General features: G+C 45.3%; 1 protein-coding gene across 2 annotated transcripts; it reads left to right on the forward strand.

Annotated features, from left to right (window-relative positions):
• Positions 1–1,003: 1,003 nt before the first annotated feature.
• Positions 1,004–17,410, forward strand: LOC310698047 (keratin, type II cuticular Hb5-like; the record flags this gene model as incomplete). 2 transcript variants are annotated; one of them, XM_083484788.1, is made up of 9 exons in its annotated part: positions 1,004–1,471; positions 6,885–7,093; positions 8,565–8,625; positions 9,291–9,386; positions 9,836–10,000; positions 12,090–12,215; positions 12,785–13,005; positions 15,659–15,690; positions 15,814–17,410. In XM_083484788.1, 9 exons carry the CDS (start codon positions 1,004–1,006, stop codon positions 16,071–16,073), a joined length of 1,638 nt encoding a protein of 545 aa, XP_083340914.1. In that variant the 3' UTR covers positions 16,074–17,410. The 2 variants fall into 2 exon arrangements, with proteins under 2 accessions (XP_083340914.1, XP_083340915.1); XM_083484789.1 differs by lacking the exon at positions 1,004–1,471 and adding an exon at positions 5,011–5,123 and having other exon boundaries at positions 8,565–8,629; positions 9,295–9,386.
• Between the last annotated feature and the right edge of the window lie 5,158 nt (positions 17,411–22,568).

Raw genomic sequence — 22,568 nt, forward strand, 5'->3', positions numbered from 1 at the left:
CAGGGAAGAGCATAAATATACCTGAAATTATGTATTTATGGAAATCTATCTAAATCTATGCAAGTTTTATCTGTGTTTATTGATGCGTTTGGCTGTATTTGAATGTATTTGAATTTGGGAAAATATTTGAAGAAATGTTTAAGTTGAGATTTTCATTCCTTGAGATGCTAGAGACTTTTCACCCATTCTGTAGGTATATCAGGAAATAATATTGTACAAGCTATTGCATATTTTAACAATATTACCATGTGTTATTGTTATTTTGAATTAGTCATACTCAGAATAGATCCATTGAAATATTGGTCTATTGATCTCAATAGGTCTATCCTGAGTATGACTTATTATTATTAGTGGTAATAATAATAATAGTCTTTTAATGGTTGGCTCACCATTGTTTTATGTTTGCTTTTTATTTGTAAGCTGCTTTGAGCACATGCTTTGTAGGGGGAAAATGTAGGGTGCACACACACACACACACACACACACACACACACACACACACACTTATATTTATTGCATTTTTCATTTCAACAGCTTTCAATGTTAGCTTTCCAACTTGTGTAGAAGAAAGGGGGCTGCCCCCAAAGTTGATGGGCATTTTGGAGTGCACGTGCAGCATTCTGTGATCAATTACGTGAGGCGGGGCTGACTTGCCCCCTCCCAATATTTTATTCAAGTTGGCACCCCTGCCATTAACAATCTAAAAAACAAGAACCAGGGAGAGTAAAAAATACAGCTTTGTAGACTGTGCATTCTGGACAATGACTAGTAGCTGTGTATATTTTATAGGCTCTAGAAGCCACACTTTGCTTTTTTTTTTTAATTAAGCACAGCATTCCAAGCTCATAAATGCTGGAAACGTTCTGATCTCCCCATTATGAGACTGCCAAACCCAGTTCTCCAAAGAGATATAAAGGCCAAGCTCTTTTCAGGCTGTTTTGTGTGGGCCCTTCCTGCAATTTTTAACTCTCCTCGTTTTCGAACGCATTGAACTTCAGAAGCAATGTCTTCTCCATCGAGCCCTGGAAACAGACCCAGCAGCTTTACTTCCTGCTCAGCTGTCCTTCCACCAATCGGGAGCAAAGACCGTACCAGCTCTCCCAGCCCTTCAAGGGGATCCAGCTCTGGGTTCAGGGCAGCTGGTTACTTTAGCAGCAGAAGTCTGGGTGGCATCAGCTCAAGAGGATCCAGAAATTCCAGCGGTGGCTACCACTCTGCTAGATATGGATATGGCCATCGGGGAGTCGGCTATTCTGGAACTGGATTCAGTCACAGTCCTTATGGCTTATATGGGTTTAGGCGACCCATTGCCAGCGGAACTGGGACACCCTTCATCACTCCTGTGACTTGCAATGAGTCTCTGTTGCAACCTCTCAACCTGGAAATCAACTCTGCCGCCCAAGCGATGAAATGCCAGGAGAAGAACGAGCTCCAGTGCCTGAACAGCAAATTTGCCTGTTTCATTGACAAGGTGAGTTAAAAGGTCAGCATTCAATGCGATGCTTTGACTATGTGTCTTTAAAGCCTGCTGTTCAATCATTTACATGCCATTTGCCCCAAAGCCCCTAAATTCCAACTGCATTAAAAAATACTGGAAAGCAAACTGAAATAGGAAAATAGGAACTTGTGCAAGGAAATGACAGAGATGGGAGACTTTTGCTCACCAAGACAGATGCCAGCTGCTTCCGATTCTCCTGTGAATGCAATGGCCCTTTCTCTGTCCCCCTCCCTTCCCAGCTGACACTAAACTGATCTGCATCTCTTGGACCAATGTGCAGACTGGAACTTTGTTGTCCACTGCCTTTGTTGTCCAAGTGTTCCGATCCAGTTTTCTATGCAAAAACGTTTTGGATTACATTTAAAAAAATGTGTATTTTGTAAGAAAAGAATGTTTAGAGATGCATATTTGGAGAGAAAATGTTTTTTAAATACATATTTAAATGTGGGTTTTCATGTGGCTGTTGTGGGGCATGGGGAGCACATGGAAAGAGGGCAGGGCAGACTTCTGGTTGAACACATGGAAAAGTGTCACAAACCATGAAGGGACTGGTTTGCCCATCCTTACTCACTTTGAGAGCACATGGGCAACAGCTGCTATTACATAGAAGAAGTGGCCAGTGTGAGATTCTCTTATACATTTTCGGACTTCGCTCCTCTCCAAGGTAGTAATGCAGTTACGTAATCTTAGACTCTGAACCTTATGGCCTTGTGTCCTCTGCAACCCCTTTAGATGACACTTACTTTGAAATCTGGTATGCCATCCCTGAGGCATTTGACGGCCCTCCTGCTCATTGTGTGACCAGGCGGCGACAGCCCCAGCCCCCAGGGATCATAAGGAAGGAATAAAGACTCTGACAATGTTATATGGAATTAAAATTAGGCCACAACTTTATTGAACTTCCGAATGTAGGAAGAACTTGGCTTAGGCCTTGGGCGTGTATCCCTCCCAGCCCCACAGCCAGGGGAACTGGGCACATCAGGGTAAATGGAATATGGGGCTGCTCTGCGAGATGTAAGTGTAGCAGGCAGCCCAGCCCATATCCCTGCATGCAGGGTAGTTCACTGACAACCTTTCAGGGTATGGCTAGTTACACCCCTTTAAGAGGGGACCCTGGAATCACCACCATAAGGGGGGAGAGTCACCACTCCCCCCCCATTATAGGGAAGAAAAGACTAAAGGATTCCACCCAAGGCCATAACGGCCAAAGTTGTGACAAATTGCTACGGGGAAGACAAAACCTGCCAAAGCAGGAAAATTTCTTCCCAGTCCTTCAACAGCAACCAGTCATAGACTGTAGCAGCGCCCGCTAAACAAGAAGAAAAAGTTTACCTGCAAACAAGAAAACATTAAACTAAGGGAGGGCAGGGAGGGTGAATCTCCTAAGCCAACTGCCTGGATACTGTCAGCTCTACCGCATTTTTCGCTCTATAGGACGCACTTTTTCCCTTCTAAAAAGTAAGGGAAAGTGTGTGTGTGTCTTATGGAGCGAATGCAGGCTGCACGGCTAAGCATTCTGCTGAGTGAACCCTTTGGCCTGTGCCCTGAAGTCCTACTCTGGTGGCACTAGCTGCTCTCTTGGCCTCACTGGCAAGTTACTCAGTCATGTTCCAAACACATTTGGAAAGCTGGGGTTTTGAAAACAAAGAGGGATGGCTGCATAAGAACATGGGAGATGTACCCAGTTCACGCAGCAGCTGGTACTGATATCCAAATCAGCTGAATGGTCCACCCTCTGCAAGAGAAACACCCTTTCAACTTGTTTCAATGGCCAGTTCCTGGGGTGTGTGGAAACAGATTACCCTAGGAATCAAATGCAGAAAGGAGAAAAGGGGATAAAATGGGAAGGGCCACAGGATACTGGTTGAACATCTGCTTTGCATGCAGAAGACCCCAAATTTAATCCCCGGCATCCGCAGATAGGAATAGGAGTATTCCCTGCTTTAAACCCTGGAGTGTTAGTGGTGGTTAGTGTAAACCAGGCATGGCCAAATTGGCCCTCCAGATGTTTTGGGACTACAACTCCCATCATCCCTAGCTAACAGGACCAGTGGTCAGGGATGATGGGAACTGTACAGTGGTACCTCTGGTTAAGAACTTAATTCATTCTAGAGGTCCATTCTTAACCTGAAACTGTTCTTAACCTGAAGCACCACTTTAGCTAATGGGGCCTCCTGCTGCCGCCACACCGCTGCTGCACGATTTCTGTTCTCATCCTGAAGCAAAGTTCTTAACCCGAGGTACTACTTCCAGGTTAGCGGAGTCTGTAACCTGAAGCGCTTGTAACTCGAAGCGTTTGTAACCCGAGGTACTACTGTAGTCCCCAAACATCTGGAGGGCCACGTTTGGCCATGCCTGAAGCAATGGACCAGTTTTCTGATTTAGCATAAGGCAGCTTCCCAAGTTCCTATAGCTTATTTGCAGAAGGTTTGGGAGTTTTCTTTTTTCTTTTTCTACTACATTCTGGTCTGTTTAGAGCTTATTGGATTTGTGGCTCTAGAAACCATGTGGTGTGGAATCAAGAATGACCTGCGCGCACCTGAAGCAACTTTTTCAGCATGCCAATGCCAACAGAAAAATCCAGATTAGAAATTGTCCAGAAGAACAAGTGGGGTGAGCGGTGTAGCACTCATAGCGCGTTTGTGGGCTTCTAAGAGGTCTCTGGTTAGCCACTATGGAAACAGGATGCTGAGCTGAATGGGCTTTCAAGCCAATCAAGCAGTGGTCAGATAATTGTATGTGGTTGAAGACAAAGGGGGAATTCTGTTTGACCCAAGCATTAACAGTGTGAAAATCACAGGTCATTGGCTCTGTATTTCTGTGTAGATAGAGAATGCTGAAGGATGCAGAGTAATCACGAGGGAGAAGGGAGAAATTGGAACTTTCTTTCTCTTTATTTTGCTGAGATCATTTTGCATATTGCTCTTTGATTTTTATTTATTTTTTAGTTGCAGTACTGTTCACAGCATACAATAAAAACAGTTTCAAAAGAGCCAACAGTGGGTTCATCCAGTGGGACATATTGTGTTGCTTTACCTGATTATAATGCTAGTTCTTCGCTCAAGTTTGCTAATGTTCCTTTCACACTTCAGTGCCTGTTGCACTATGGATCTGTGGTCTCTCCCCACCCCCTTACTTATATACCCGCATGTTGCATTAAATGTCACTCACACCAGTGACACACTACTCTCCCACAATTTCTGCACATGTGTGAATTTGTTTCCCCATGATCCTCGCCTGGAAACAGCTGTATGCTGGTAAAGGCAAAGGTAAAGGGACCCCTGAGCATTAGGTCCAGTCGTGGCCGACTCTGGGGTTGCGGCGCTCATCTCGCTTTATTGGCCGAGGGAGCTGGCATACAGCTTCCGGGTCATGTGGCCAGCATGACTAAGCCACTTCTGGCGAACCAGAGCAGTGCACGGAAACACCATTTACCTTCCCGCTGGAAGTAAGGATCTGTTGCAATGGCAGATATGGTAGTCCTCATGCAGAACTTTTCTGCAATACTGATATGGGGGTTTCAGTCCCAGTGAAATCCCTTTGCATGTGTTTTCCTCCTTGTGGATACATCCAAATCAGCTACATGGGAAAAAGGCATGGCCGGGGTGGCCCTCTATGTCACACAGTACAAAAAGGAGTGAAAATAATGCTCTCTGATACCGTAATCAAGGGGTGATGACATTTTTTAGCTCAAGGGCCACATTCCTTTCTTGGCAACCTTCTGGGGGGCCACCTGTTAGTGAAGGTTAGAGCAAAAGTGGGCAGAGCAAGGAATGGGAATTTTACCTTTTAGCCATAGCCTGGTTTATTCATATCTCACACACCCCTCTCTATCCTCTGCCCAGGCAAGCAAGCAGCATTATCAGAGTTCGAGAACATATTCCTTTTTAAAAAAAAATATATATTTATTAAGTTTTCAAAGGTTATACAAAAAACAAAAAGAAAAAAGGTTATACAAAAAACAAAAAAGTTATACAAAAAACACAAAACAAAAATAGAAAAATAAAAACACATATAATTCCCTTCACTTATTTTCTTTTAACTTATTTCTCGGACCTCCTCATAACTCCCCTTTTTGTCTTCCAATTCAAGTTATTCATTCAGCAAATCCTCACCATTGATTTTCCCTTAATTCTCCACCTTCCTTTCTCCCCCCCAATTATCGTATTCATTACAGCTGATAACCACTTAAATTCTAACCAACATCATTTTAACATTCACTAATTTTGTAGTATTTCCCAAGATAGTCCTTGAATTTCTTCCAATCTTCTTCCGCTGTCTCTTTCCCCTGGTCCCGGATTCTGCCAGTCATTTCTGCCAGTTCCATATAGTCCATCACCTTCATCTGCCATTCTTCCAGAGTGGGTAGATCTTGTGTCTTCCAATACTTTGCGATAAGTATTCTTGCTGCTGTTGTTGCGTACATAAAGAATGTTCTATCCTTCTTTGGCACCAATTGGCCGACCATGCCCAGGAGAAAGGCCTCTGGTTTCTTCAGAAAGGTATATTTAAATACCTTTTTCAGTTCATTATATATCATCTCCCAGAAAGCCTTAATCCTTGGGCACGTCCACCAATTCATTCACGTCCATACATTCTGTGTTGTATGGAGGCAGATCAGCAGAAGCATTTCTCTGCACATATATCTGCCTTCTCAACTGAAGTACATGTAGGACCTTCCTGTGTCTGTATCACAGTGCACATGGGGACCAGTTCAAAGTGCATGGGGGTTTGGATGGTTGAACGTTCCAGCCGAGCATTTTTCTCCAGTTTAGTTTCTTACATTGTTGTTTAGTCATGTCCAACTCTTTGTGTCCCCATGGACCAGAGCACACCAGGCACTCCTGTCTTCCACTGCCTCCCACAGTTTGGTCAAACTCATGTTCGTAGCTTCGAGAACACTATCCAACCATCTCGTCCTCTGTCGTCCTCTTCTCCTTGTGCCATCCATCTTTCCCAACATCAGGGTCTTTTCCAGGGAGTCTTCTCTTCTAATGAGGTGGCCAAAGTATTGGAGCCTCAGCTTCAGGATCTGTCCTTCCAGTGAGCACTCAGGGCTGATTTCCTTCAGAATGGCTAGGTTTGATCTTCTTGCAGTCCATGGGACTCTCAAGAGTCTCCTCCAGCACCATAATTCAAAAGCATCCATTCTTTGGCGATCAGCCTTCTTTATGGTCCAGCTCTCACTTCCATACATCACTACTGGGAAAACCATAGCTTTGACTATACAGACCTTTGTTGGCAAGGTTATGTCTCTGCTTTTTAAGAAGCTGTCTAGTTTCTTACATAGCATGTGAATAAATAACATGATCAACCAATACATCACCCTTTTTAAAAATAAAAATAAAAAATGGTCTCCCTTAAGCTGCTTTTGCTCTCCATTCAGGTCCGGTTCCTGGAGCAGCACAACCTGATGCTGAAGACCAAGTGGGACTTCTTGAAGGAGAAGAAGCGCCAGAAAAGCCACATGGAGCCCCTGTTTAGCGAATACATCAGTAGGCTGAGGAAGGAGCTGGAGTGCCTGGAATGGGAGAGGAATCAGCTGAAGGTCGAAATGAACAATTGGAGAGAAAGCATGGAAGGGAACAAGAAGAGGTGAACTCCAGGGCTGGGTTCAGCATTTTTCTTCTAAGTGGCCTGGTCTGAGGTGGGTCGCAACAGCAGCATGGCTGAATAACGGGGTTATTCTCTGCAGGTTATTCTCTGCATTAGGCCCACCATGTTTTCCTCAATGAAGTGGTAAATCTGGGTTCAAGGTAGATTGTTAAAGGTGCTGGGAACTGTAGCTCTGTGACGGTTGAACTACAGCTCCAAGGATTCTTTGTGGGAAGCCGTGTGGTGTGAGTTGCACTGCTTGGCAGCAGGTGGCCATTGGCTCAATGCTCTCAATGCTCACATTGAGAACTCTTCAACTTTTTCAGACCTGGCACCCACCTTTAACCCAATCATGCACTGGGTGCTGAAAAGGTAAAGGACCCCTGACAGTTAAGTCCAGTAACAGACTCTGGGGTTCCCGTGCTCATCTCACTTTACAGGCCGGGGGAGCCAGCGTTTGTCCTCAGACAGTTTTTCCGGGTCATGTGGCCAGCATGACTAAGCCACATCTGGCGCAATGGAACACTGAAACCAGAGCAACGCACAAAAACGCCGTTTACCTTCCCACTGGAGCGGTACCTATTTATCTACTTGCACTTTTTGGTGTGCTTTCAAACTGCTAGGTTGAAAGGAGCAGGGACCGAGCAACGGGAGCTCATCCCATTATGTGGATTTGAACCGCCGACCTTCTGATTGGCAAGCCCCAGAGGCTCAGTGGTTTAGACCACAGTGCCACCTGCGTCCCCGATGCCCTGGGTGACCCAGTGACAATAGATATTTGTATAGTGGCTGTGCTGCTGTTGTGACCCACATCAGACCAGGCCACATGGGTCATGATGACCAATGGCCCAAACTCCTGTCATTCATTCATTCATTCATTCATTCATTCATTTCCCACTTTCCCCCAACTGGCTACATGGGCATATGCAACTGGCTACATTTTCTATATGCTGTGACGTTTGCATGAGGGGGGGGGGCACCTTGAGTCATGTGAGCCATGGAGCCTGTGCCTGGAATATGAACAACAGGGCCTGCCCAATACATTTTGCTGCCCGATGCAAAGGAATGATGGTGGCTTCCTGACACCACCACCATTCTGTATACACAAACCAGCCAGACAGGCAGTTGGATCTTATTCCAACATTGGTGATGGGACAGCTGGCTAGCTTAGACAGTGCAGGGCAGATCACACAAAACTCACTGCTCTGTCTTCCAACAACTTGTTGCCACTCCTTGCCATTGCCACCACTCTGCCTAATGTTAGGGCCAGCTTTGATTAGGAAGTGGTCCAGCCTACCCATAAGTGGACTATTTCAATGAGACCCCAAGCCTTAACAAGTCACTATACGGCTAGTCATTTGAGGACATAATGACCTTCTGTTTAGAAAGGCCTTCCTTTCTTTGTGGTTCAACATGGTGATATTAATTATTAGTCACTAACGCACAAAGTCTGTCTTTATAACCTCCCCAGGTTTGAGGAAGAATGCAGTCGAAGGACCTGTGCTGAAAACGAATATGTTGCACTTAAAAAGGCAAGTGATGGGCCATATTTCTGCTAAAGACCTTGAGAGAATTGTTGGTGGTTTGTTGGTATGGTATCAGAAGGGATCAGATGTAGAGAAGACATATCGCAAGAATATGATCATTTTGTTCTGGAGAACCAATGCCGTGTAGTGACTTGACCAAAGGAGGTTAATCTGTGGCCTTCCATGTGACGAGGGACTACAATTTCCATCATCTTTCCCCATTGCTCATGCTGCCTGGGGCTGATGGTAGCTGGAGTCCAGCAACATCTGAAAGGCCTCAGGTTCTCCTTCCCTGGTCTAGGTGAAGACTCAAAAGACCTGGCTTGAAGCACTTCAAGCAGATCAGTATTTATTTATGTTTTATTGATTTTTAACAATGTCTTCATGGATGCTTTTGATGATTTTATTATAGCTTTGCATATTGTATACCAGCTAGATAAACCTTTTATGAAAGTGCAAATTATTCATAAATGTCCTGAACGCAACCAGAACAATGAGGGTAAGCAACTGGATTTTTAATTCTTTATTGACAAAGCACTCGGTTACATCAGCTTCTAGAATACAAGTGATGTACAACAATACTCCTCACTAACTAGCTGTCTAGGCAACCCAGATAGTAGGAGCTGTGATGAAACTTTGCTTCAGCACTGTACCTTTTTGTCTTCTCCTAGGAAGTAGATTGTGTCTTCATGGACAAATCACAGAAAGAAGCCAAGGTGGAAACTTTAATGCAAGACATCTGCTTTTACAGAAATACATTTGAAGAGGTAACAAGGAATGTTTATATTTGATCATGCCGCTTGGTTGTCATCACAAAATGGTTCCCATGGTCCCATCTGGAAGGTCAGAGGCTCCCCTCCCTTCTTATTTAAGACGAAGTCTGTCATCCTAAGAGCCCCTGAAATAAGTGGAAATAAATGTACCCTTCTTGACTTGTACAGCTCAACTGATATGTACACAGGGTCATTGTCACACCTGAATGTGTACCTCAACTATTTGTGTACACAGGCATTCAGATTGTATACTTGTTGAATATTATGTGTGAATACCACTTTATGTAGACATAAACATGTTTAAGGTCTAGGTACAAGCATCCTTTTTTTAGACTTAAAAAAACTTATCCCAACTAAAACAGTTTACTATCCAACTCAGAATTGTGACATTAAAAAAGGAAATTCGACAGCCACAGGCTGAATGTGTTCTGTGTAATTCATAGGAAATATGTGAGTTGCAGTCATGCATCTCAGACACTTGTGTCACAGTGAAAATGGACAACAGCCGAGGCCTGGATGTGGGCTGCATCATTGAAGAGTTCCACCGTCGGTACGAAGACATTGCCTCCCGGAGTCGAGCCGAGGCTGAGGCTTGGTGCCAGTGCCAGGTTCATTGATCTGTCTTCTTGAACATCTCCGTTATATATGTTTTTGTGTGTGTGTGTGTTTGTGTGTACCCCATACTAGCCATTACGACTAGGTAAAGGTAAAGGGACCCTTGACCATTAGGTCCAGTCGTGGCTGACTCTGGGGCTGCAGCGCTCATCTCGCTTTGTTGGCCGAGGGAGCCGGCATACAGCTTCCAGGTCATGTCATGTGGCCAGCATGACTAAGCCACTTCTGGCGAACCAGAGCAGCGCACGGAAACACTGTTTACCTTCCCGCCAGAGCGGTACCTATTTATCTACTTGCACTTTGATGTGCTTTCGAACTGCTAGGTTGGCAGGAGCAGGGACCGAGCAACGGGAGCTCACGGGGATTCGAACCACTGACCTTCTGATCAGCAAGTCCTAGGCTCTGTGGTTTAACCCACAGCGCCACCCGCTTCCCATTACGACTATGCTCCACCTAAATAGCCCATGGCCATTACGACTATGCTCCCATAGCCATTACGACTCTGCTCCACCTAAATAGCTGGAGACAGCAATGCGTCTCAATACCAGTTGCTGGAATACACAGGCGAGAGAGAGTACTCATGTGATCAAATCCTGCTTGTAGGTTTCCCAGAGGCTTCTGGTTAGCCACTGTGATGACAGGAGGATGCTGGACTAGATGGACCAGCTCCTCCTCCTCCTCCTGGTTGTTTGTTGCATTTACAGTATATCCCTCCCTTTTCTCCAAGGTCTTCCCCACAATAACTGTGAGGTAGGTTAGGCAGCGAGTCAGTGACTGGCCCAAGGTCACCCAATGAGCTTCGTAGTTGAGTGGAGATTTGAACCCTGGTCACCCAGGTCCCAGTCTGACACTTTAACCACTACACCACATTGGTGTATTAGTCACCTAGCGACAATAGTTTTCTGGGTGACACAGGTAATAAGGCTGGAATCACCTGGTATGCATGCCATGGGATGACCACCTAAAACAGCTCCCCTCTGCCAGCTTCTCCTTGTTGGTTCCATAATGCAGGCCAGTCTTCCTCAGCCTGGTGCCCTCCAGATATTGTTGGACTCCAACTCATTTCAGCCCTAGCCATGTGGTCAATGGTCAGGGATGATGGGAGCTGTAGTCACAACAACAGCTACAGGGCCTCAGGTTGGAGGAAGCTGGGTGAAGAGCAGCCTTTCTCAATCTATGGGTTCCCAGATGTTGCTGAACTACAACTCCCATCACCCCCAGCTAGCAAGGCCAGAGCTCAGGGATGATGGGAGTTGTAGTCCAACAACATCTGGGGGCCCACAGGTTGAGAGCTGCTGGTGTAGAGGAACACTTGCCTGTGATAGGTGGCATCTATAGCTCAGTGAGAAAGTATGTGTTTGGCAAGCCGGTTCAACTTATCCAATGGAAAAATTCCTTCCAGTAGCACCTTAAAGACCAACTAAGTTAGTTCTTGGTATGAGCTTTCGTGTGCATGCACACTTCTTCAGATACACTGAAACAGAAGTTGCCAGATCCTTCTATATAGAGAGAAGGTGGGGAGGGGTATTACTCAGAAGGGTGGTGGGAATGGGAGATTGGCAGATAGCTGAGATGAGCCTGTTGACGACTCTTAACGACTGTAATAGGTCTTGCAGGAAAAGGCAAGGGGTGAGAAGGTGAGAAATGGCTTAGTCATGTATAATGAGATAAGAATCCAATGTCTCTGTTCAGACCAGGTCTGAACATGACTAAGCCATTTCTCACCTTCTCACCCCTTGCCTTTTCCTGCAAGACCTATTACAGTCGTTAAGAGTCGTCAACAGGCTCATCTCAGCTATCTGCCAATCTCCCATTCCCACCACCCTTCTGAGTAATACCCCTCCCCACCTTCTCACTATATAGAGGGATCTGGCAACTTCTGTTTCAGTGTATCTGAAGAAGTGTGCATGCACACGAAAGCTCATACCAAGAACTAACTTAGTTGGTCTTTAAGGTGCTACTGGAAGGATTTTTTTTTATTTTGACTATGGCAGACCAACACGGCTACCTATCTGTAACTTATCCATATGGGTTTCAGATGTATTGGTATTTTGCTCAGCCACATCACTTCTCTCCTTGCAGTACCAGGAGCTGAGGACAACGGCTGCCAAACACTGTGACAATCTACGCAATGTCAAGGATGAACTTGGTGAGCTGACTCGGATGGTTCACCGACTGCAGGCTGAAATCTCAAATGTCAAATCCCAGGTGAGAATGACCAGTGCAGCTTGGCTGCAAGAAGACCACCACTATTGTTGAGGAGTGTCATAACGGTGATGGAGCTAATATTAACAGTTCTTGTGGCTGATTATCACAATGTCATCTTAAGAAGGGGATATGTTATTCAAGACCCATTCTGCCTGTGTTGGAAGAAGAGATAAGGTTTGTTTCATTATGTGCAATGCTTAGTGAGTTGGATGTGTGCTCCAAAACATCGAGATGAGAACTATCTTGTTCCCTTTGATGTCCATTGGGTGGTACCTAACACATCTCCTAAGTGCAAGGAGTTCCACTCTGCAATGGAACTTCCCCCTCTTCCCTCCTCCTTTGCCTCCTGAATCTGTGCAACTGGACCTGAGTGTAGAGTTGTGCAAGCCTGGGGAACAGCCACTCACAAGCTGTTCAAGAACTTTTCTCATGCCACCACCCATCTGATAGTCATGTGAAAACCAAAGGAGAATGGAGATTCATCTTAGACTGTTCATGCTATGGAACCTTGTTGTCGTGTGCTCTTTTCTTTGTCTCTTGCCTTCCCTCTGTGTGTTCTGTGCCGACAGCGCTGCAAACTGGAAGAGGAGGTAGCTGGAGCTGAGGAACGTGGGGAGATGGCGGTGAAGGATGCCAAATGCAAACTGGCAGGTCTGGAGGAGGCCTTGCACAAAGCCAAGCAGGACATGGCTTGCCAGCTACGGGAATATCAGGCCCTGATGAACCTCAAGTTGGCCCTGGATATTGAGATTGCCACCTACAGGAAACTGCTGGAAGGAGAGGAGTTCAGGTGAGACTCTTCTGGACCCATTCAAAAGTCTATTTTAGAAAAGCTCCCCCAGAAAAGCAAATGTCAAAGTTTCACTGCAATATTAAGTGTGTACATTTGTTGATTTGTATAATACAAATCAACCTATGGCATGCACAGATATGCAAACTGTACAGTTGTTGAATGTAACACGTGAATACCCTTATTGTGTTGTTTCTGAATTAATCTGCATAAAAAAGATCCGCACTGGAAATCTCCAGATGAATACATATTTGTAAACATGTTTTCTTTGCAAACATACATTCCTGTATCACTTTATTTCAAAATGCAGATTTCTAAATATATTTTATTTCAAACTATGCTTTTAAAAATGCACCTTGATGTGTGTGTGTGTTTTGTGGAGCTGGTAACTGTATCACAAACAGGGATGAAGGTTATTTTTGTTTGGTCCACATTTTTAAGTGAACTGACTTAATTCACATCTCCCAGACTAATACTTGGCTTGAGATGTAATTAGTCTTCAGATCTCACACTTCTCCAAATTCTGTGATACAGTTTTCAGCTCAAAAAACCAGGAGCTGTAGCACGGCAACATCTGGAGAGTCACAGGTTCCCCACCCCTGCCATATACTTACCGTATTTTTTGCTCCATAGGGCGCACCGGACCATAGGGCGCACCTAGTTTTTAGGGGGGGAAATAAAGGGGGAAAATTATTTCCCCTCCAGGTTTGCGGATAGCTGCCTGAAGCCCAGGGAGCACAGCGGGAGTTGGCACTGCGCTCCCCGGGCTTCAGGCTGCAGGCTGCTATCCGCAAGCCTTCAGAGCCCGGGAGGAACTCCCGCCGCGCTCCCAAGGCTTGCGGATAGCTTCCTGAAGCCTGGAGAGCAAGAGGGGTCGGTGCACACTGACCCCTCTCGCTCTCCAGGCTTCAGCAAAAGCCTGCATTCACTCCATAGGACACACACACATTTCCCCTTCATTTTTTTGGGGGGGGGGGAGTGCGTCCTATAGAGCGAAAAATACGGTATGTTGTGGGGCAAGGGAGATTCCAATTCTTGCAGGCAGCTATCAGAAGGCTGTGAGAGTGTTACTCATGCACTGCACATATAAAGGTCCACAAGCAAATCAGTAATGATTCAAAATTCACTGGAAGACAGCTAGTTCTCCATCATTTATCCTCCTTTGCCATATGCAGCCGCAACAGAGAACCTGTTCTGTAGGCTACGCTTTCAGTCTATCTAAGATGGTAGCAACACACACACAAACACCTAGAATGTACACCTGGAATATGCCACAGAATCCACAGAACCCTTTGCAATGTACAGAAGTTCCATAGCATAGATGCAGAGGTTCCTTGACATTTATTCATGTGCAAAGCACTTCGTAAAAAGTATAGAAGCAAACACAACAAAGTATATATGTTCTGTGTGCATTTTTTTCCAGTGCACAAGTGATCAGAATAAAGGAGGGGAGAATGAATGTAACATGACCTTGTGCCAGGTCCTCATTTTATTTTTCTTACATGCTTAAAAAATAATAAGCAGCACAATGAGAAAATTTAATACAGGAGGATTTAAACTCTCCAATTTTACAAGCTAGAATATTTTCTGATAAACGTGCCCCCAGGTGGTGACAGGTGGCTTTCACAACATGAAGGACCTGCTAGTTTGACTTTTCCCAGGCTTTTTCCTACCTGCACTTGGGTGGTGACTTTCTCATTGAGCTCCCATTGCTCTGTCCCTGCTCCTGCCAACCTAGCAGTTCAAAAGCACACCAGTGCAAGTAGATAAATAGGTATTGCTGCGGCGGGAAGGTAAACGGCGTTTCCGTGCGCTCTGGTTTCCATCACTGTGTTCTGTTGCGCCAGAAGTGGGTAAGTCACGCTGGCCACATGACCTGGAAAGCTGTCTGTGGACAAACGCAGACTCCCTCGGCCTGAAAGCAAGATAAGCACCGCAACCCCATACAGGCATACCTCAGGTTGAAGTAGCTTCAAGTTAAGTATTTTCGGGTTGCGCTCTGCGGCGACCCAGAAGTAACGGAGCACGTTACTTCCGGGTTTTGCCACTCGTGCATGCGCAGATGCTCAAAATGACATCACGTGCATGCACGGAAGCGGCGAATTGTGACCTGCGCACGCGCAGACGCGCAGTCGAGGGTTACACTCTACTCAGCATGCGAACAGGGCTCCGGAACGGATCCTGTTTGCATCCAGAGCTACCACTGTAGTCACCTTTGACTGGACATAACCGTCCAGTGATCCTTTACCTTTTCTCACTGAGAATTTACTGCTGTGGGTGCTGTTTAATGCTGGCCTTTGCCAAGTCATTGTTTTTTCTGTATGTTGTCCCCCTATCTGGGTAGTTTGGATTGCTTCTTTAAAGGGCCATACCTAGACAGTCAGTCAGTCAGACAGACAGACAGGCAGACGGATAGATAGACAGATAGATAGATAGATAGATAGATAGATAGATAGATAGATAGACAGACAGACAGACAGACAGATGGATAGATTGACAGACACACACACACACACACACAGAGAGAGAGAGAGAGAGAGAGAGAGAGAGATGCACATATACATGCACAACCTATTTCTAGCTATGAAACTGTTGGTGATTTAGGCCTAATATTCAGCTAATGAGATATTTCAATCTATTTAATTCCTTCTAGGATGGGCGATGGAGAATGTGCTGTGAACATCTGTAAGTACCTCCAAGAGATGCCTCCAGAAATGCCATTGCTAATTTAATTCATTTCTTTCTGTTTTTGTGGATCCTTTCTATATATTTCATCATGTGGTCCCTTCCTTCCCTTTCCCTCCACAGCTGTACAGAGGAGCCAGGGCGCCGTTGTGTGCAATCCTGACCACCACTGTGGACCCGGAAGATGTGGGCACATCATGACAAATGGAAGAGATTCTTGCAGCCCAGCAGGTTTCAAAAGAGGCATGGATCCCTGTGGAGAAGCGGGTCTCCCATGTGGAGACAGCCATACCCCTCCTCCCGAAGGATTTAGCACCCAGAGTGTGAAGAGCTCCAACGTTAAACATGTAGCAGCGGCTTCTCCTTGCGCATCAAGAGGTTAAATCTAGACTTTGGGTTTCTGCATACCTGAAGTTGTTGATTCAGCATTTGTACCTTGACTCAGCAATTCTTGTACTTTTCAGGACAATCCTTGGGGGCAGGTCCATCCACCTTTATTGGCTCCCTAATCTTATGTCACTTTCAATTCACAGTGAATTCTGAGTATCAACCAACTTCTGCATAACCAGGATAAAGACTGTTGCTATTTTTGTGGTCCCTTATTCTAAGATCAAACGGAGGTAAGGCAGGAGACCCCAAGGGCTTTCCTCCAGCTCCAGTTAAACCCCTTGATCACCCAAAACACTGATTTTAAGAGGATGTTGTCATTTCAGGGTAACTGATTACGAAAGCAAGTTCCAACGCCTACAGTGAAAGGGAAGGGTTATTTCATTTGGTAATGCTGTGTATTCTGATGATAAAAAAATAAGTACATAGCTTCCTGCTGAAAATATTGTGTTAAAGGTCTATTTCTTACCTGCAAATACCCAGACTTTTGCACCCTTTCTTGCTTCTCTCCTTTTGTTTTGTCCTTCTTTACACAAACTTTGGGTGCTTCCAGACAGGGTCTTAATACTGTAAATGATCATATATATGTATCTCAAATGGGTCATATGTTAGATTTTTTTTAACAAAAAAACTTGCTGTATTTTCCCTGGAAGGGAGGTGGGGATATTGACTGATATTTTGATTCCAGCAATGTCTTGTTGATGCTACAAAACATTTTATGGCCCTTCCTTATTGCTTGTTCAGCAGTAGTTAAATACACACTGCACCTGCAGTTTGATGCCATGGTTAATAGCCAGAGACATCTATCTTCTAAGAATTTCTCTTGGGCTGCAGTCCTGTACACATTTACCTTGGCAGGGACTGGGAGTAGGCCTCATTGAATTCAGTGGGGCTTGATTCTGAGTAGACATGCACAGAATTGCATTGCCAGCCCTTTTTAAATGCCCAATCTAGGCACTGGTTTGCACAAAGCTGTGTGTTCATGCAAGCCAAGAATGTATAACCAAAACCGGTTTGCAAAAGAAGACAAAGTGCTTTCTGTGAATGATAGAAGTGAAGGTATTCAGACAGCCTAAATGAGACTGAATACGCCAGTCTTTGGTGAATGAGGAAGGGAGTCGGGTTGCTTTTCAGCTGCTTGTGTATCTGCCAAATTATATCTCAGTGACAGAGCTTTAGCACTGCATGACTGCTAGCAGAGAATAGCCCAACAAGAAAGTGGAAACTGTTTCAGGTTTGGGCATGCCTTTTACCGTCTGGTGGGTTGCTTTTTAAAAATGTGAACCTCTGCTTTTGTGTGTGTGCATGTGAACTTCTATTTTAAATAAATCAGTTCAGCTAAGCAATGACTCCAGTCTGACTAGCTTTAACCATGCAGCAGAGAATGAATGCTATGGTTGAGCTACATTATGGGTAGCATTTTTCAGTTTTAAGACTGTTTGATGAATCTACAGGCAGCTGGTTCCCATATGCACTTCTGTTACTTGATTGAATGATTACTTGCAAAAACATCACCTTAATGCAGGCATAGGCAAACTCTGCCCTCTAGGTGTTTTGGTACTACAACTCCCATCATCCCTAGCTAACAGGACCAGTGGTCAGGGATGATGGGAGTTGTAGTCCCAAAACATCTGGAGGGCCAAGTTTGCCTATGCCTGCCTTAATGACATTGCTTTCTAGTGGACTTAGTTTATGGGTCCACTGACAAGCATCATGCTGGGTAATTCCAAGATGCACACATGCATATATTGTCCATGCTTGTGATGACCCTGGTCTACTCTCTCCATCCCTGTGTCCATTCCAATGTGGTGCTCCTCATTCAATGAATGGGTTCCCTCCCTCATCTGTGTCCTCTCTTTGTGTCATCCACCACACCACACCCTGGTGATGGAAACAGCTTGGCACTGGTATTGAGAAGGGCGTGTTTTTATCTCTGAACCGTAGGGTCATCAAGATGGGAAGGCTTTCCAACCATTCAAATGCTATCCTATACATAGCTGCAGGGCCACCCAGGAGGTAACGAGAGGTGACCACCTCAGGTGGCCAGATCCATAGGGACAGCAGATCCTGATGTAGATCTGCATTCCCCTCTTGTTCCTGTTGTAGATCTTCACTTACCCTTTCTTCTTTGGGGGAGGGAGGGTGCCATTTTGTGGTTTGGCTTAGGTGCCAAAATGTTTTGGGCTAGCCCTGCATAGCTGAAACTTATCCCACAGCCTACAACCATGTACATAATGTAAAATATTAAGTTGGTACACTCAGCAAGTGGACAACATTGCATCATGTCATTCCAACTAGGGTAGCTTTAGTTACCAACTCTTCGGATGGCCCATTCCCACAATGGAATCACTTACTACTTTAAAACCAGCCCCCCCAACATGACCCAGTTTCAAATGGCTTGTGTTCCATGTGTAACAACAGCAGAGCTAATCCAACTTCCTCTCCATCTTCATGAGGCAATCCTGAACAACCTTGGGACCATGGGGATGGGTTGGGAAGGAGAATATTAGTTTTTCCTCTCCCTGCCATGGTCCTGATAAAAATAACATTTAAGAAACTCTTTCCTGTATATCAAGGGAAGCTCCTATTGGTCTCAAAGGAGGGAATGTTCCTTGGAACGCAAACTGTACCTTTGGATTGGCTATTCTTGTCAGAACCGTAGAAGGGAGAAAGTTAACTCTTCCCCTTCTCCATCCCCACCAACCATAGTCTCAAGGCTGCTCAGACTTTCCCAAGGCTGCTTCCCATTAATGTAACAAAAAATGAGCTCCTTATTTGCATTCACACACCTAATGTCACAGGCAAGCACAGGGATGAATTCATGCAATCTCACATGCATGTCCTAAGTGCTAGGTCCAGCTTTTACAGGAGTAATAGCAATCTGGAGCGCAGATATGAACCATCTCACCACAGAGCAAAGGTAGCAGATGGGTATGGCAATATGGTGCCCTTCAGTTGTTTGTGTGACTCCTGCCAGCCCCAGGCAGCCCAAAGTGTTCCATGTGCACTAGATTAGGCCCTGCCTAATGTGATGCCAGGGACGCGGGTGGTACTGTGGGTTAAACCACTGAGCCTAGGACTTGCCGATCAGAAGGTTGGCGGTTCGAATCCCCGCAACGGGGTGAGCTCCCGTTGCTCGGTCCCTGCTCCTGCCAACCTAGCAGTTTGAAAGCCCGTCAAAGTGCAAGTAGATAAATAGATACCGCTCTGGCGGGAAGGTAAACGGCGTTTCCGTGCACTGCTCTGGTTCGCCAGAAGCGGCTTAGTCATGCTGGCCACATGACCCGGAAGCTCCCTCGGCCAATAAAGCGAGATGAGCGCCACAACCCCAAAGTCTGTCACGACTGGACCTGATGGTCAGGGGTCCCTTTACCTTTAATGTGATGCCAGCAGCAGACGTATGTACCATATATTTGGGGGAATTTGCAAGTGAAACAGCTGGAATCCCAACCAGCATGGCCAAGGTTCAAAGAATTATTCTTCAGAAACATCTGGAGGACTAGATGTTTCCATTCCTGATCCAAAGAGGTGGAGTGGGGAGCTTGTATACTCCTCCCTAGTAACCATTGTATATTTCGAGTACACACACACACACATACACACACAATCAACAGAAGCCCAACTCCGATTGTACGGGCACCTTTTGGACTGCCCTGAAAAATAAATGATAGGCTGCATAGATTTTTATGGTGAATGTGTCATATCACAATGGGAGAAGTTAATGTCTTGAAATTGTGCAAGTATCATTGCAAAACATTAAGTAGGGCAGTATCATTTGCAACATCAACACCTCTAGTCATTATTAGCAACTTACTTGCTAGCCCAGCAGTACTAAATTTCTGTGGTGTGTGAAGCATTCAGAGAAGTGCAGCTTCACAATACAATGGAAACTAAGAGTGTTTGCTCAAGATCACATGCATTAATAGTTAGGAGAGAGGTGCTACTATTATGCTTACTACCACATGAAAAATATAGGCACACAAGACTCCTATAAATTTTGCTGATGTTTAGGGTTGGGAGACAGATTTGATTTTGTTTGCATTTTGATGAAAAACTACCCAATTCATGCTTCTCGAAGCAATACATGAACCGAAACACAGCTACCCATCGAAATGCACACTTCTCTGAGTTTTACAAAGCAGTTCTCCAGTGAAACAATGTGCATATATGTTAAGGAAAAGTGCACGCAAACATTGATGTAATTAGTGAAAATGGCATTAAAAATGCTTTGCATTAGGAACATTTCTTGCAAAAATATGTGGATTAGGGGAAATGTGCTCTAGAGTGATGCCAATTTTTCATGAGGATTAAAATAAATAAATCCAAAGATTACTGTGGAAACAGAGAGAATTTAAGAAGGGAAAAGGGAGATCCATCTATCTCTACTAATGTTTCTTCCTTTTGCCTTAAAATCCCCGCAAAGCTTTCGTGTACTTGAGTTTTGCTTTACCTGAAATTCAATGGCAATATTATTGAAACATTTTAAAGCTTTTTGGGAATTTCCTGTGGATGACTTACTTTCTTAAATTGCCCATTACATGAAATTCACAGGCAACTCTAGCCCCTTGACCAATGATAGCCATAGGTGCAGTCCATGCATAGAGCAAAGAATGGGACTGTTGCACTAACCCCACCCCTGATGCCACGTAGCTGGCACATCTTCCAAGCTCAATCTGACTTGGCATCCTTTAAATGGTGATGGGCTATTCCCTCTTGCAATTTAAAGGCTGTACTGCAGTTGGATTATTCGTGTAGGAAGCAACCTTCTATGACGTCGTGCTGTTAGTCCATCTAGACCTGTATTGTCATGGCTCTCCAGGACCTGGGGCTGAAAGGTCTTTCCCATAAGCTGAAACCTTATTCTTTTAACTGGAGATGCCAGGGATGGAACCTGAGACCTTCTGCATGCAAAGCAGATGTTCTACTATGCTATGAAGACTGGATCTTGAGAGTGCACATACACAAACACAACCCAAGATGTTTTGCTGCTTGGAGTGGAGGATGAAAAGGCACCCACCCTATTCTACACACACAAGCAGACTGACCGACGGACCGTCATATCATACTTCAACACTGACGGCAGGGCAGGGCCCTTCAGCACCTGAGGGCAGCAGCCTAGCTTGTGGGGACAGAGGGCAGGCTGAATTTCATACTCTTCCAGCAGTGGAGTATGGCCAGAGGGCTTAGGAGTATGGCAGGCAGGCAGCTACCACTTTACTACACACACACACACACACAGAGAGAGAGAGAGAGAGAGAGAGAGAGAGAGAGAGAGAGAGAGATCTGTTGGGACACAGAGATCACATGTACCCTCTGCGACAGTTCTACCCCACATCACCCTTTAGCCTGGGAAGAAGTAACTCCAATAACTGGGCCTGGAGCCCACATGCTAGAGACCTCCTATACCCCTTTCTGAAAGGCAAGTTCCCCTCACAGCTTAAACAATCCTGAAGGGGTAGGAGAATTTGGCTTCAGTGAAGCAGAGCAAAAAGGTAAAGGTAAACATACCCCTGACCATTAGGTCCAGCCGTGGACGACTCTGAAGTTGCAGCGCTCATCTCACTTTACTGGCCAAGGGAGCTGACGTTTGTCCGCAGACAGTTTTACCGTGTCATGTGGCCAGCATGACTAAGCCACTTCTGGAGAACCAGAGCAGCGCATGGAAACGCCGTTTACCTTCCCGCCGGAGTGGTACCTATTTATCTACTTGCACTTGACGTGCTTTCGAACTGCTAGTTGGGCAGGAGCTGGGACCGAGCAATGGGAGCTCACTCTGTTGCGGGGATTTGAACCGCCGACCTTCTGATTGGCAAGCCCTAGGCTCTGTGGTTTAGAGCACAGCACCACCCATGTCCCTGAAGCAGAGCATAGGGTGGCCCATATTTCAACCCAAGGCTGAAGAGGAATGAGAGACAGGGGAAAGTTAAAAACTACATGCAGTAAGAGATGATACTAACACAGTGAAGGCAACATCTGACAGCTACTTATTGGGGGTGGGGAGGGGTCTCCACTGAGAGTAACCCCATAAATCTGTGGCATGATGTGTTGATGGCCGCAGTTTTCAGGGAGACTGTGTGAAACCCATGCCTGTCATTGCATTCCTAATTCTGTTTCCACTTGACAAAGACTCTGCTTCTTCAGCAGCTTAGAGGGATTTTGCAAAAGGTCCCATTATGTTGCACAGCAATGACTTTGCTACATCAAAGCAACCTTTCATCTCCAGGCAGCATGTCTGATAATTAAGCCTCCCAACATTTTTGGGTGTGGGTGTGTGTGGAGATCATAGCACCTTAGAGCTGGAAAGGCCCCAAGGGTCATCTAGTCCAACCCCCTCATTATCTTTGCTGAGAGGTCTATAAACTGAGATGCAGAGGTCGCACAGCCAATTGCTGACAAAACCAGGAAGGGGTGTCAACTTCAAATCCCAACTTCTTGATATCCGTGTCATAATTACAAGTCTCGTTTCCTCCATGTATAAAAAGGGGAAGGTG

This window comes from Podarcis liolepis (assembly GCF_965112155.1).
Source record: "Podarcis liolepis genome assembly, chromosome: 2".
NCBI lineage: Eukaryota > Metazoa > Chordata > Lepidosauria > Squamata > Lacertidae > Podarcis > Podarcis liolepis.